The sequence below is a fragment of the Astyanax mexicanus genome, chromosome 4, assembly GCF_023375975.1.
Source record: "Astyanax mexicanus isolate ESR-SI-001 chromosome 4, AstMex3_surface, whole genome shotgun sequence".
NCBI lineage: Eukaryota > Metazoa > Chordata > Actinopteri > Characiformes > Acestrorhamphidae > Astyanax > Astyanax mexicanus.
The window spans coordinates 26159797-26172953 of NC_064411.1; the positions used below are offsets into that span (position 1 = coordinate 26159797).

The 13157-nt window shown below is 35.3% G+C and overlaps 3 protein-coding genes across 14 annotated transcripts in view; 1 reads left to right on the forward strand and 2 right to left on the reverse strand.

Annotated features, from left to right (window-relative positions):
* The window catches only part of gpsm2 (G protein signaling modulator 2), a 30449-nt gene extending 19609 nt beyond the window's left edge, over window positions 1-10840 (reverse strand). The window contains exons 1-3 of one of the 5 annotated variants that reach the window (XM_007239384.4): window positions 10598-10840; window positions 8585-8614; window positions 3872-4249 (exon numbers count right to left, since the gene is read on the reverse strand). In XM_007239384.4, coding sequence (XP_007239446.1) covers window positions 3872-3936 — 65 coding nt within the window. In that variant the 5' untranslated portion in view covers window positions 3937-4249; window positions 8585-8614; window positions 10598-10840. Of the gene's footprint in view, window positions 1-211; window positions 492-1040; window positions 1152-3871; window positions 4250-8584; window positions 8615-10597 lie in introns of those variants that run through there. The other 4 variants (XM_007239386.4, XM_022679329.2, XM_007239383.4 and 1 more) reach the window with 4 other exon arrangements.
* The window catches only part of LOC103041110 (zinc finger protein 239), a 217613-nt gene that overhangs the window by 101933 nt on the left and 102523 nt on the right, over window positions 1-13157 (reverse strand). The window lies entirely within an intron of this gene.
* The window catches only part of LOC103045009 (uncharacterized), a 41189-nt gene continuing 40085 nt past the window's right edge, over window positions 12054-13157 (forward strand). For all 3 annotated transcript variants that reach the window (XM_022679320.2, XM_022679321.2, XM_022679322.2), the window contains exon 1: window positions 12054-12242. In XM_022679320.2, the coding sequence (XP_022535041.2) occupies window positions 12209-12242 (34 nt within the window). In that variant the 5' untranslated portion in view covers window positions 12054-12208. The remainder of the gene's footprint in view (window positions 12243-13157) is intronic.

A 13157-nucleotide genomic window follows, 5' to 3' on the forward strand; every position in this document is an offset into this window, starting at 1 on the left:
TATTTCATTTTGTTAAAAACACTAAATAAACACGTCAATAGTCACTAATAATGTCACTAGTTCATCATAACTATTTGTCTACAGTATCCAAATCCTCTCAAATCCTTCACAAATCCAAATCTCCGCACTACTTCGACTCCTTGGATGACTAAACTAAGAAGTAATTAGCCTCGACTATTATTGACTATAATATCTTCACTACAGCGCCTACCTGCTGCCTTTCACACAATCACAGCACACCGAGCATCTGATGGGCATCTAAACAGCCTCCAAAGCGACTGAGCTGCTGTGTCCAGCTCTTTGGACTCACTTATAACCCCTGATGAGGTTTCCACAAGGGGTGTAGTGGCTAACTGTAGCTGCTGCCGATACTCAAACATCACAATCTGAGCAGACAACAGCCTGTCCTACAAAACTCACAAACTTACAACTCAGAAAACTAATTTTAAAGTAGATCTAAAGCATAAACTGAGAAGAACAATCCTAAGAATAAATATTCTGTCTATATGCAGAGCTGGCTGTAATAGTTCTGTTTTGTAGAGCAGAAATTGCGCCTGGCTCGAACAGAAACCGCTGCACTCAGCGCTTTCTCAGCTAATCAGATTGAGTCTTAACTTTCCTCTGTAAGCTGTGATTAGGGCCCATACCAAGCGTGTATAGCCTACTAAACTGGAGAGATGTAACAAACCACAAAACAGTTTTTTTTTTTACAGAATTTACAAAAATAACTGTATGCATTCTGTATCTCAATTAAATTTGTCAACTGAAGTGTAAAGTTAACAGGATACTTTTTACACAAAAACTTAATTAAAATGTACTTAATTTGAGCACAAAACCATACAAAGTGCTAAGCTAATGATCCACACACAAACAAAAACCTCAGGAACAAGTCAACATGCTAGTTAGCCACATTTCTGTCAAAAAAAGCATGCTAAATTAGGACACTGTGCTAAGCTAAGATAAACAGACACATGCTAAGCTAATGACCTACTCTACATCAGCAGCAAATTAAGAAAGTCAACAAATAAGACTTCTTATACCTGAGCTCTTGAACCGCCACAGCAGCAAATAAGGCCGCTATACATTTAACGCCTGATCTACCATTAGTGAGCGGCATGTTTTGCAGCTATCGGTAAATAATAAGTCGTCTAATGACTACTTCCAGCTAACGCAAGTTTCCCCCACTAGCGCCTTCACATCTCTGATAAGAATGGAGAATAATCTGATTTGTTTCTGGGTCATGCTCAATGCTTGATAGCCCTTAAATCCAATGCCATGTTTAGCAGGGCCACATATTTGTCCTGTCCTGTAACTAGAGGACATATGAGCAAAAAATATATTTTACACAACAAAAACATTGACAAAACTTTCACTGAGGTGGGACTCTCAAAATCATTGATTCTCTGTATTAAAGGCAAACATGTTGGACCTGAAGGATCATACAGTGCTCTTAATGGTGCAAATACACACTTTGTACTTTATTAAAAAACAATTGTACCTGTACAGAACCTTTTTTTTCTGACAGCATAGCAAATATTTTTTGTCAAATTTGCACTGGTATAAATGGCATTGAATCACCAGCAAGAGCCAGTTAAGCTGATATTTACATTTATGGAAAATAAGAAATATCGCACAGCAAGCCCATCATAATAATTATGCTATTGACTTATTGTAACAAATATGGACAATTATTGTCCAATACTGTCCATTATGTTTATTAACGTGAATGAGACAGTTTGTCAACTTTGGTTAAAGACAGTGGTTTTTATTTTATATATAGTTTATATTCCAATTTTAATTACCTAATTTCTAAGATCATTTCAGAATATTTAACATTCAACATCCTTTAAAAATGATGCAATAGCATTATTATAATCATATATCATCAGATTAGTGGCGTAAAAATGGTTTTAAGTTTGCAATTATGTAATTTATCTTAATTATGTCGGGAAAATATTTCATCATTAGCAGTCTGTCAACTCAAACTAAGCGGGCTCTTTTTAAATCTCCCTCTTTCCAAAGTTTTATTTGGTCACATACACAGTCACACACAACATCTCTAGCAGTGAAACGTATTTCTCTTGTCAATAATCAAACAACAAACAATTAGAACATACAGAGACTGAACACAGTCATAGAGATCTGATGGCCAGGCCGAGAAATCTAAAACCCTTTCAAGCAATCAATACAGGCCAACATAAAGGGAGGTTTGCATGAAACCGCAGCTGAGGAGGCTTACCAGATGGGCACACAATGGGACATAATAAACCATAAATGATTCAGTGCAGTATAAAATATTGAGCATGCTGAAGGGGGCTCTCCTCTGTCAGAGGCACACCTGCCTGCTCTTGCACCGGCACTGAGTAATACAATCAACAGGTTCAACAAGTATAGAATTACAGCTCCTACAACTCAATTCATTTCAGTGATTAAAAATTTAAAATGCATGAAAAAAAAAAAAAAAAAAGCGTCGCTCCGCTGTTCTACAAACTTTACAACAAGAAACCCTGTATGGTTTGTTTCTGGCGGGATGATACTCAACAGTGTTGTTGACCTTTTTAATGAAATGTGCAGTTGGTTAGAGTTTTTAAGTGCTGACTGTGTTCACAATATACTTAAAAAAGCTAATTGTGTATCATAATCATAAAATTGATCACAATGTGATAAAAATACAGAAATTTATTCCACTTTTAGTAGGGCCGGATGAAAAAGCCAAAATGTATATTGTTATTTATTTCCTAATTTCAGACAATATGGTAAAATATAAGTCCAATATATTGATATGAAGAGTACAGGCACCCCGGCATGCCTGTAAAAGTTATCACACAATATGTAAAGACAATACACACTTTTTTTTCATGCTTTGACACGTATACAAAGTGCATCAGAAGTGGCAGATTCTGCTATTTAAATACTGTTTAATGTATGGTATTTGATCTTTGCTGCACATCATCCAAATAATGAAATGTACAGTAGGGTCAGTGTTCTTTAAGCACTGAAGATATGCTAGACATTCTTATTAAAGCACATTGCAAATACAATAAGAAGATTTATCACAATAAGATAAAAATATTGATATATTTCCCAGCTTTACACATCAGTAACACTTCATTTAAGGGTGACGAGGTGAGCAAAGCAGTATTTTATCATCATTTACTCTAGCAAAAATCCTTCTCTGGCGTGTTACTATATGCTAGTGCTGTTTAATCTGTATGAATCAAGCGTCTGCTACAGATGTGGCCAGAGGTGAGAGATATAATATCTAATCAGTTTTGCGACAAACTGAGCAAGCACAACTTTAAACCCTACTTGTATAACAATGAACAATTGCACGTATTACAAAAATAGCACAATTCCTGTTTAATAGCACATAAAGCTGGATAGAAAATGCTTGCATTTTCCTCCAAAACAGTTTACGAGTGGGTGCATTTTCAGACTTATTTAACAATCAGGTAGGGAGGCAGTAAATATCTGGCAACCAATTTGTGCACTTTGTTTAGACAAATATCCAAAAATAAAATAAAATGTTTACAGACCAATGACTAATTTATGTGAAATTGTGCTTTGTTGATGCGTCCTGTTCGCAGCTCTTAAACCAAAAATCCAAACCTGTAGGTTTTTTGCAGTTGCTTTTTCTTTTAAAAGCAAGACAATAATATGTAGGTTACCGATATTTTATTAATGCAATGGTGAAAAACATTAGAACTTGCAGAAGAAACAACTACAGAATCCAGACTTTAGCAAGAATGTTTCATTTAGTTTGGTTTTAATCTAAAAATGTACATTTTGGTACATATTTACAAGCAGGGCTACAAAAACTGACAGAGGAACTGGATTGAAATGCAGTGTAAAGTAACGCTGATGTGCCTACCTGTAGCAAACATGAACGGAATTCTCCTCATCCCCCATTCTAGCCACTGAGCCACTGGCAGCCATTGAAGTGCATAATAAACACAATGATCCCAGTTAGATCCGTTACAAAGTCCAGAAAGCTGGGGGGGGGATGTTCAAGTTTCCTGAGTTTTTTTTTTTTTTTTTTTACTTAAGAAAAAAATGTGGAAAAAAAAAAAGTTGTTATCCAATGAGTCTTCTGAGTGGAGCGGAACACCGTCGCAGCGAAAAAGTATAGAAAGTCACAGATCCTGGATTCCAGAGTGCAGTGGTGGGATGGGTTTGATGCTGGGTGAGTGTGTGTGTGAGTGAGTGTGTGTGGATGTGTGTGTGATCCAAGGGTGTCTTCCGGACCTCTCTGTGAAGAGAACACAAGATGTGAAGCCTCATTCTGTGCGTAATGCCATGGCAACACCCACTGAGCAGCGGCCACATGCAAGGCTCTCTGTCTGTGTGTGTGTGTGTGTGTGTGTGTGTGTGTGTTAGCCCCACACCCATTGTGCCTTCTGAGTATGCTGAAGCTGAATCAAAGCAGTCTGTCCACTCGAGAGAGAGAAAGAGTGTGTGATCAATAAACACAGTACTTCTTCTACAGGGCAGAATGTACACAGCACAGGATAAAGCAGGAATACTGACACAGTGAAGCCCACAGCCTTTCCCAAACTTCCCCATATCCCTGTACAGCACCAAGCAAGCTTAAGAAGACCCCTTCACCAATGATTCTTTATCTAATGGCTGGATTAAACTTAAATATAAGGATGTACATTGGCAAAAACCTGGTGCTATAATACGCATCATGACACATGCATTACAGTTTAATATTTTGCAATATAATGCAATAATGTTCTTAAACCGATATACTGCAATTGTTTAGATCAAATTTTAGGAAAAAAAAAAACCATTTATAAAGTCTAAATAAAAAATAGTTTATTTTTAACCAAATCACAACATTGGGAAATAATGACTGGGTACAGCGCTGCCATCTACTGGGCAGAGTTTAACCAACAATAAAATGAACCACTGTCTCCTACCAATATTCACATGTAAGCTAATAATTCAAAATGAGTACTATGTTTTTAAATCACGATCTTGCAAAACAAAATCAATGTATGACACATTATCAATACTACATAAAAAAATGATACCTCATGATTTTGGGGGAAAAAAACAGTGAGAAAAAGTGAGTTACTGTGCATTAGTGAGCTGGAATAAATCACAAAACCTTTATAGCTCTGCTGAGCAGTTCACATTTTATCTTGTAGAACTGATACATTTTCGAAGATATTCCTTTATTAAATAGATCATATGAATACATCCTGACAAATTTACACATTAAAAAAAAACAATACCATTACATTATTATGCAATCATATAATTTTTTTTTACCTTACTAATTTTTATAAATTTAATTTACAAGGGTTTCACACCTTAAGTCTGAACCAAGGTTAACATTTTTGTTACACGTATACATTTGATCTGGTTAGTTTTGGTTTTACACTGCATTTTACTTAAGCTGAAGAGATGAAACACTCCTTTTAAGTTCAGCGTGAATGGGCGTGGCTAAAACATTATTAGAAGAATTAGGTGGATACTGAATTGTAATGTAAATTTTGTTATTTTGTCCCTGTTTCTACTAGGATATGAGCTGTATGTTTTTATGTAAGTGTTTACCAGTGTTTTCATATTACATCAGAACACCATGATACATAGGGTCCTTCTTTATCAATTTTAAGCATTAGTATAAGCATTAGTTGATAAAGATATCATTACTTACACACTCATAATCAATATCTTATTAACTTCCATTAATAGTTACTATTGGGATATATTGTTGTTTGAATAATGCTTAAAAAAAAAACAAACAAAAAAAACAACCGGTAGGTCAAATCCATAAGGGACCATCCTACATGTTTGCCTACTTTAGGCCAACTGATATTGTTAAATTACAAGTTGTGATTTCTACTCGAGTTCCCCTTAAGTGTGATAATTACCAATGCCTTTGAAACATGCGTCATTTAACAAGCCTACAGCATGATGTGTCAGCAGTACTGGGCTAATCCAGGAGTAAACTAATCAGCTTGGTAGGACAACTGGAGACACATTCACTCTTATTATGTCTAGAAAGCAGAAGCCCAGACAACATGTGTAAATAATTAACAGTTAATAACAATGTTACTCTCCTCGTCAAATCAGCAGCTTCTAAAACCTTCCAAATACAAATCGGCCAAAATCCTTCAGGAATTAAAAGTATGATCCTAATCACACAACAAAATGTATTTTGAGAACAAAGATAAATTATTTTAAGGAAAAATTCATAAATTCAAAAAATTCATAAATTAAGCCATAATATTTCAAGAAAACGTACATAATTTTAAGAATAATAAAAGTCGTAATATTTTCAAGAACAATGCCTTTTTTTTATAAGAGTCATAACAATTTGAGAAAAATGCATTTCAGGAAAGGGCATAATTATTTAAAAATTGTTATATTTTGAGGAAAGTCATAATATTTATACTTAATATTTATTATATTAATTATTATACTTTTTAAACAACTTTATGGTTGAAATGCCATACAATATGATTTTATTTTCTAAATATTGAGGACAAATATTCACAAAAACGTCTGTCCCTTTTTTTAATAGTTGCAACACAAAGCCCTAAAATATCACTTTAGGTAAAGTAAGTCACTTTCGCATATGGTCAAAAATCGGATATGTAAACACATGATTCATGATTACACAACGTATTTAGGAAAGAAGAGGCTTTGATCACTATAAACATAAAGGCATGAACCTATTCTTCATGTTTCATAAACACCACAGCTTTTTCTTGTCAGCTTTACCCAACCAGCTGGAGCCTCTACTGGTCTATGACTAAAACCTTCAGATTATTTAGACAAGAAGAGACTTGACTTTGGCTAAAGGGGGAATGAGGTGACCCCAGAAAAACGCAATGCAGAACAAAACGTGCAACACAGGATATGTTGAATCATCAGAAAGCAAGTGCTGCTGGCCAGGTACTGTAGCATCTATTCCACTCAGCTCACACTCACATACTCTATCTGTTAACACCACTGAGCATCAGTTACTACACTTTCATACAAACTTTTTTTAAGCTTTAAGCTTTTATTTTATTTTGATGCTGCAGCTACATCCAATGGCTGGGTTCGGCCATTTCATTAGGAACACTGAACGATCGTAAGGCAAATCTTCTAATATTATTGGAAAACAGTCTAAGTCTCCTCGTGGCCTTGCAAAAGTTGCATGAATTTTGTTCTCGCTGTTCAGAAAGACTCGCATTGCCACAAATCGGATATGTAGTGTATTTCAGTTCCACATACTGAAGTGGCCAAAATCTAAATCAGTGAATTTTTGTTTTTCATACAGCCACACAGTAAACACAACTGTGTCAAATATGACATAAAATACAGAATTCGAGCCACATTCACCTGTTGTGTGACTTTGTTTACATCTGAGCCACATAAGTCTATAAAAATAGAAAATATTGATTGCTTACTGAAATCAATAACATCTACTTAAGGGTGGAATTTTCTTTTTTAAAAAAGTCTCTTAGTAAATGATATGGGGTTGATGCTGCAGTTGGTCTGCAGGTTTAGGTTCAGCAGCAGTATGTGCTGAAAGAATGGGGTCAGCTGACTCCCTGAATATACTGAATATAGACCAGGTTATTCCATCAATGGATTTTTTTCTTCTTTGATGACACGGCCAGGATTCATGGTGCTGGAGTTGTGAAGCAGTGATTCAGGGAGCATCATTTTCACACATGGATTGAGAGAGTTCACCACAGAGTCTAGACCTTAACCTCATTGAGAAACTTTGGGATGTGCTGGATGGAGAAGGCTTTGCGCAGAGGTCAGACTCTACCATCATTAATGCTGCTGCAAGATCTTGGTGAAAAATTAATGCAACACTGGATTGTAATAAATCCTTTGACATTACAGAAGCTTATTGAAACAATGCCACAGTGAATGTGTGCCGCAATCAAAGCTAAAGGCGGTCCAACAAAATATTAGAGTGTGTGACCTATTTTCTTGGCAAGGCAGTGTGTATTTGCACTAGGTACAAGAATTAAGTTTATAAATAAATTTAAGATTGAAACTTTTTCCAATGCATTACCCTTGTAGTTCCAGTTCTGTTAATCACTCTTCCTTCTCCTGCCAACATACTGTCAGCGTACAAACCTGTCTATCTGCCAGTAAAAACAGCCATTCTCCTGAACACGGTTGTCTTATTATCTTTATATTAAAAAGCACATTATTTTTGAGCATTTTTCCTGGATTATATGCATGTAGTTTTATGTTGTAAAACTAGGCTATATACTTCCTATGCAATACAAATCTGTATACGGCACACAGCTCCTACCTGCTCTTTCCACTGCTTTGTGCCAAAAGTGTGGGTGTGGCAGGAGTGGGCAACTATACCTCAACAAAACTTACTTAAACCAAATTTTAAAAATACACCACACTGCAGGAGGAAAGCTCTGCCAAAGCTGCTGAACAATGCTGCTGTATGCGTGTGAGCTCATGTACAGAGGGATACGCCTTAACTGCCTCCCTTAACAAACAAGTTTAAAGCACAGCGGTTAAGCAGTGACAGCAACACAGCAAGAAGCAGCAGGAGGAGGGGATGGATTTACAAGAAGAAAAGCTGATAATGAATTAGGATACTAACCCGAGTTATGATAAAGTGGCTTGTGTGAACCTGCACAGAGAACATAAAAGAAAAGCAAACGTATAAATGAAAAGCTGGATGGCACTTATTATAAACAACACTGTCTGAAAACTGTTTACACAAAGCTATTCAGGTTTCAAGATTGTTTGACAGTTGTTTGTCAAGATAATAGAAATGTTTAGCTCAAAAATGACTGAATAAAAGCATAACACTTCACAATCTTAAAAATAAGGCATTTACCATATTTTTATGTTTTATTTTGTTTTTGTTTATTTATTTTTTATATAATGTTAAAAGACATATCTGTTCCTATTACAATGAAGCATTAAAGTTAGTCATATATACAAACGTGGAATAACCTGTAAAGAAGCACATTTGGATGTTTATATTCTTCTTGCAAATTTACTAAAACAGTGTTTTTAGATAGATGTATTAAACATCTGATTCAAATGATCAATTTATTAATCAAAAAGAAATTAATAATATTTTATATATCCACAGGGACTCCTTACAAAAAATAAAATTCATGATATAGAGGGTTAAGCTTGTAGATATCATTATTCTCTGTTTTAAAAACTAACACCTAAGTAGATTGCCTAGGTTTTCTATTGCCAAAACAAAAGCCAAACTTAGCTAACCTAGGTTAAGTAACCATCTGAAAGCATTAGTTAACCTAGCAAAGTTAACTAGTTATTATATAACATAACAAACTACCTGATAAAGTTATCGGCAGCTCACTCAACTTTTACCTTAGTTGTTGAAAATAGAATTAAACCAAGCTAACCTTGTTGGATTTGTGGCTTAAAATATACAAAAAGTTCAATAATTCTAGTTAATGCTAACGTTCACATGAACAAACACAAAAGAGTCAGCCTAGCTCAAAAATAATATAAAGTCTGAACAGGTAAAATACTGGCACATTTTTAAAAATAGAATATCATTGAGAAGTTACTTTATTTTTGTAATTCAGTTGAAAATGTGAAACTCTTATTATATAGATGAATTACACAGGGTGATCTATTTTAAGTGTGTATTTCTTTCATTGTTGATGATTATAGCTTACAGATAATGAAAACCCAAAAGTCAGTGTCTCAGAAAATCAGAATACTATATAAGACCAATTGGTACTTTTGGCAGTGTGCCAAATCCTGCTGGAAAATAAAATCCAAACCTTCATAAAAGTTATCAGCAGAGGGAAGCATGAAGTGCTGTAAGATTTTTTGGGAAAACAAAACTGCACTGACTTTAGACTTGATAATAAAACACAGTGGATCAACACCAGCAGATGACATGACTCTCCAAACCATCATTGATTGTAGAAACTTCACACTAGACCTCAGGCAGTTTGGACTGTGTGTCTCTCCACTCTTCCTCCAGACTCTGATCCCTTGATTTCCAAATAAAATGTAAAATATACTGATGATCAATGATGGTTTGGAGAGACATGTCATCTGCTGGTGTTGAGCCACTGTGTTTTATTATCAAGTCCAAAGTCAGTGCAATGTTTTCCCAAAAACATCTCACAGCACTTCAAGCTTCCCTCTGCTGACAACTATTATGAAGATGCGGATTTCATTTTTCAGCAGAACACATTGCCAAAATCACCAATTGGTCTTGTATAACTAATATAAAAAATGTATGAGAAACTCATGTTTGGGTTTTCATTGTCTGTAAGTTAAGCCATAATCATTAACAAGACAATAAATAAACGTTTTAAATAGATCAAGCTCTATATATTATATGAGTTTTACATTTTGAACTGAATTACTGAAATAAAGTAACTTTTTAATGATATTCTATTTTTTTAGATGCATTAGTGGTTGTTTATTTATAGTTAAGCAGGCAGGGCTAAAAACTCAGTAATGTTTGTATGAAAAGTAAGTAAGTTAACTAGTTAACCTTACTAATTTAACTAGTGTTTACTAGTTAGCCTAGCGTTAGTTAGCTGACCTGTAACGTTTAAAAAAACTCCGTTTAAAAGACGTTACTGTCGGTTAGTTAACGTTAACCTACCTTACTACAGGCTGCTTTCTCTCGCGCAGGACTCGCTCACCTCGGAGAAAAAATCTCAAAGCTTCGTTTTAAAGAAGTCTCTAACAGAAAAACACCGCAAACATCCCGTTAAACGGACTGAAGCAGGAATTCGCCGATATATCCAGTCACCGCGGCGGGGCTTCGCTAACCGGTTACTTTAACCATAAACTTTAACTCGAGCAGCCGGAGAAGCGGAGCTCCCTACCAGGCTCACCAGCAGCCAATCACCGGTCAATAATTCAAAGCTGGCCACGCCCCCCGCGTCACAGCTTTTCAACCAATGAGATTTGAATGCTGAATCTCTGGACATGTCAACGGTAGAAAATAAATAAATAAAAATGGTTAAAAGGGTTATTTAAATGTTTTATTCACTCGTATTAGTGTTTTATGTATTTATTATGCGTGCATCAACGTTTAATAAGTGTGATTCCTTTGTTAAAGATAAAAAAAGCTGAATTTGACAAATAAATGTCTTGACTTGGCTTTACCAAAGCTATTTTATACAGAGCATGTCCACTTTTATATACATATCAGAATGCATCCCTGAAAAAAAAATCACTTTGGATGTGAAATATGGTATTTAAGAAACATAGCTTTGTACGTTGTAAGTTGTGTATTTGAAGAAGATACATTGGGGTAAAATGTGCCATTGATTACTGATGTAAAACAGCATATTTTGATCTCAAAAATTAGGTTTATTTAAAGTTGTTTTACAATATCAAAGGCCACTTTTCTACAACCCTATTGGGCCACATAAGGCTTAGCACGTTATGAACACTTCATGAGTACATCAAAACAAAGTTGAGTTCAAATTAAAAAAAATAAATTTCTGTTCCCTACTGGCTGTACCACCAAGTTTTTGTGGCGTGGATAGTTTCTTATGCACGTCTTCTCTAAGGATAACTCCTTCATCATTTTTTTATGTGGCATGATGGTCTATTTCTGTTTGTTTTTTTTGTTTTTTTGTCTAAAATTAGGAATGTCACATATTTTTAGTGATAAAATGTAAAAAAGCAATGTACAATTACAATAAAATAATATGTTTAAAATATTCATAAGTGAGGATAAGTTGTGCCACTGGCACAAACTGGCACCCCAACCCCACCCTTTAAGAGAAAACTCTGTAGACTCATAGTGTAGCTTTTTAAAGCATGTGTAAAATGATTTCAAACGTATCTTTAACTGTTCAGACACAAAATTACTCTGAATGACAAACAACATTATTGCTACAATTTTCAGTATAAAAACGATCAAACACTTATAAACTATAATTTTGCTCAGTTGCTCCATATAAACGCGTTTATTTTAGAATAACCTGGGAGCGCCCTCTCGTGGCCCAACCAACCCAGCAGAGCTTCTGAAGTGGGATCTCTCCTCTCTATAGGTTCTCTGGCTTTGGAGCAGCCAATCCGCTGCATTAAAGGGCAGACGGGCGCGTGCATTATTTACTAGAGGTTAGAATTGTGGTTTTGAAGTAATGAGTTGTAACACCAGCCTGAGCTGGAGCTCCATTAGGGTGTTATGTCATATCATGTCCTGTCTTTTTTCCTCAGCTGCACGAGGACTGCCTAAGGATGCCTATAGTGAGAGATGGCGAGCACTAGCAGAAGCGTCTATTCAACAGGTAAGCTGATTTTTATACTATTGAACTTTTGAACACTACCTGAATCCAGGTGCGTCCATGTGTAGATCTGCTCTACTGATACAGCTGATGATCAGTCAGTCACACCTGCCATGGCAAAGGTTTTTGGTTTAAACGACTTGTTTTAAGTTTAAAGAAGTTTACAGACACAATGCATGTAGATTACTGTATAGACAATATACACAGGGTTAATACACGTTTTAACCAATACATTTTCATGCCTTCAATGCACATTTGTATGACCATACATTTTTAAACATCAGTGCAGACATTAAACTAGGTTGTAGTAGGTCTATAATAAATCAGACACACTGTCTTTAGTAATAAAAAGTTTGTCAGATCCTGTGAGCTCCATTGTGTAGGCTTAAAATTACTGAATTAGCTCAAAATAGATTTTCTCCATCGATAAACAAAGATCTGTAAACCAAATTTCCATGACTTTTCCAACATTTTCTGGGTATTTTTATTTTTCCAAAACTTATCCAGGCCTGGAAATTGCTATTTTCAAATTCCATGGCTTTTCCAGGTTTTTATGCCACCAAGCTGGATTTCAAATGAAACACATGAGATGTTATTAAAGTGTAGGCTTTTAGGTTTAATTCAAGAAGTTGAACAAAAATATCCTATGAAACTAAAACCATTTTTCTACAAAGCATCTTCATTTCAGGGGCTCAAAAATAATTTGACAAATTAACTTTACCATATAATTTTTAAAACTTTGTTGAGAATCCTTTGCAGACAATGACTGCCTGAAGTCTGAAACCTTTGTAAATCACCAAACTCTGTTTTTTCTCCTTTTATGAAGCTTTGCCAGGACTTTACTGCAGTGTATTCAGTTGTTGCTGGTTTGTGGGTCTTTCTGCCTTCAGTTTTGTCCTAAGTGAGTGACTTAATGCT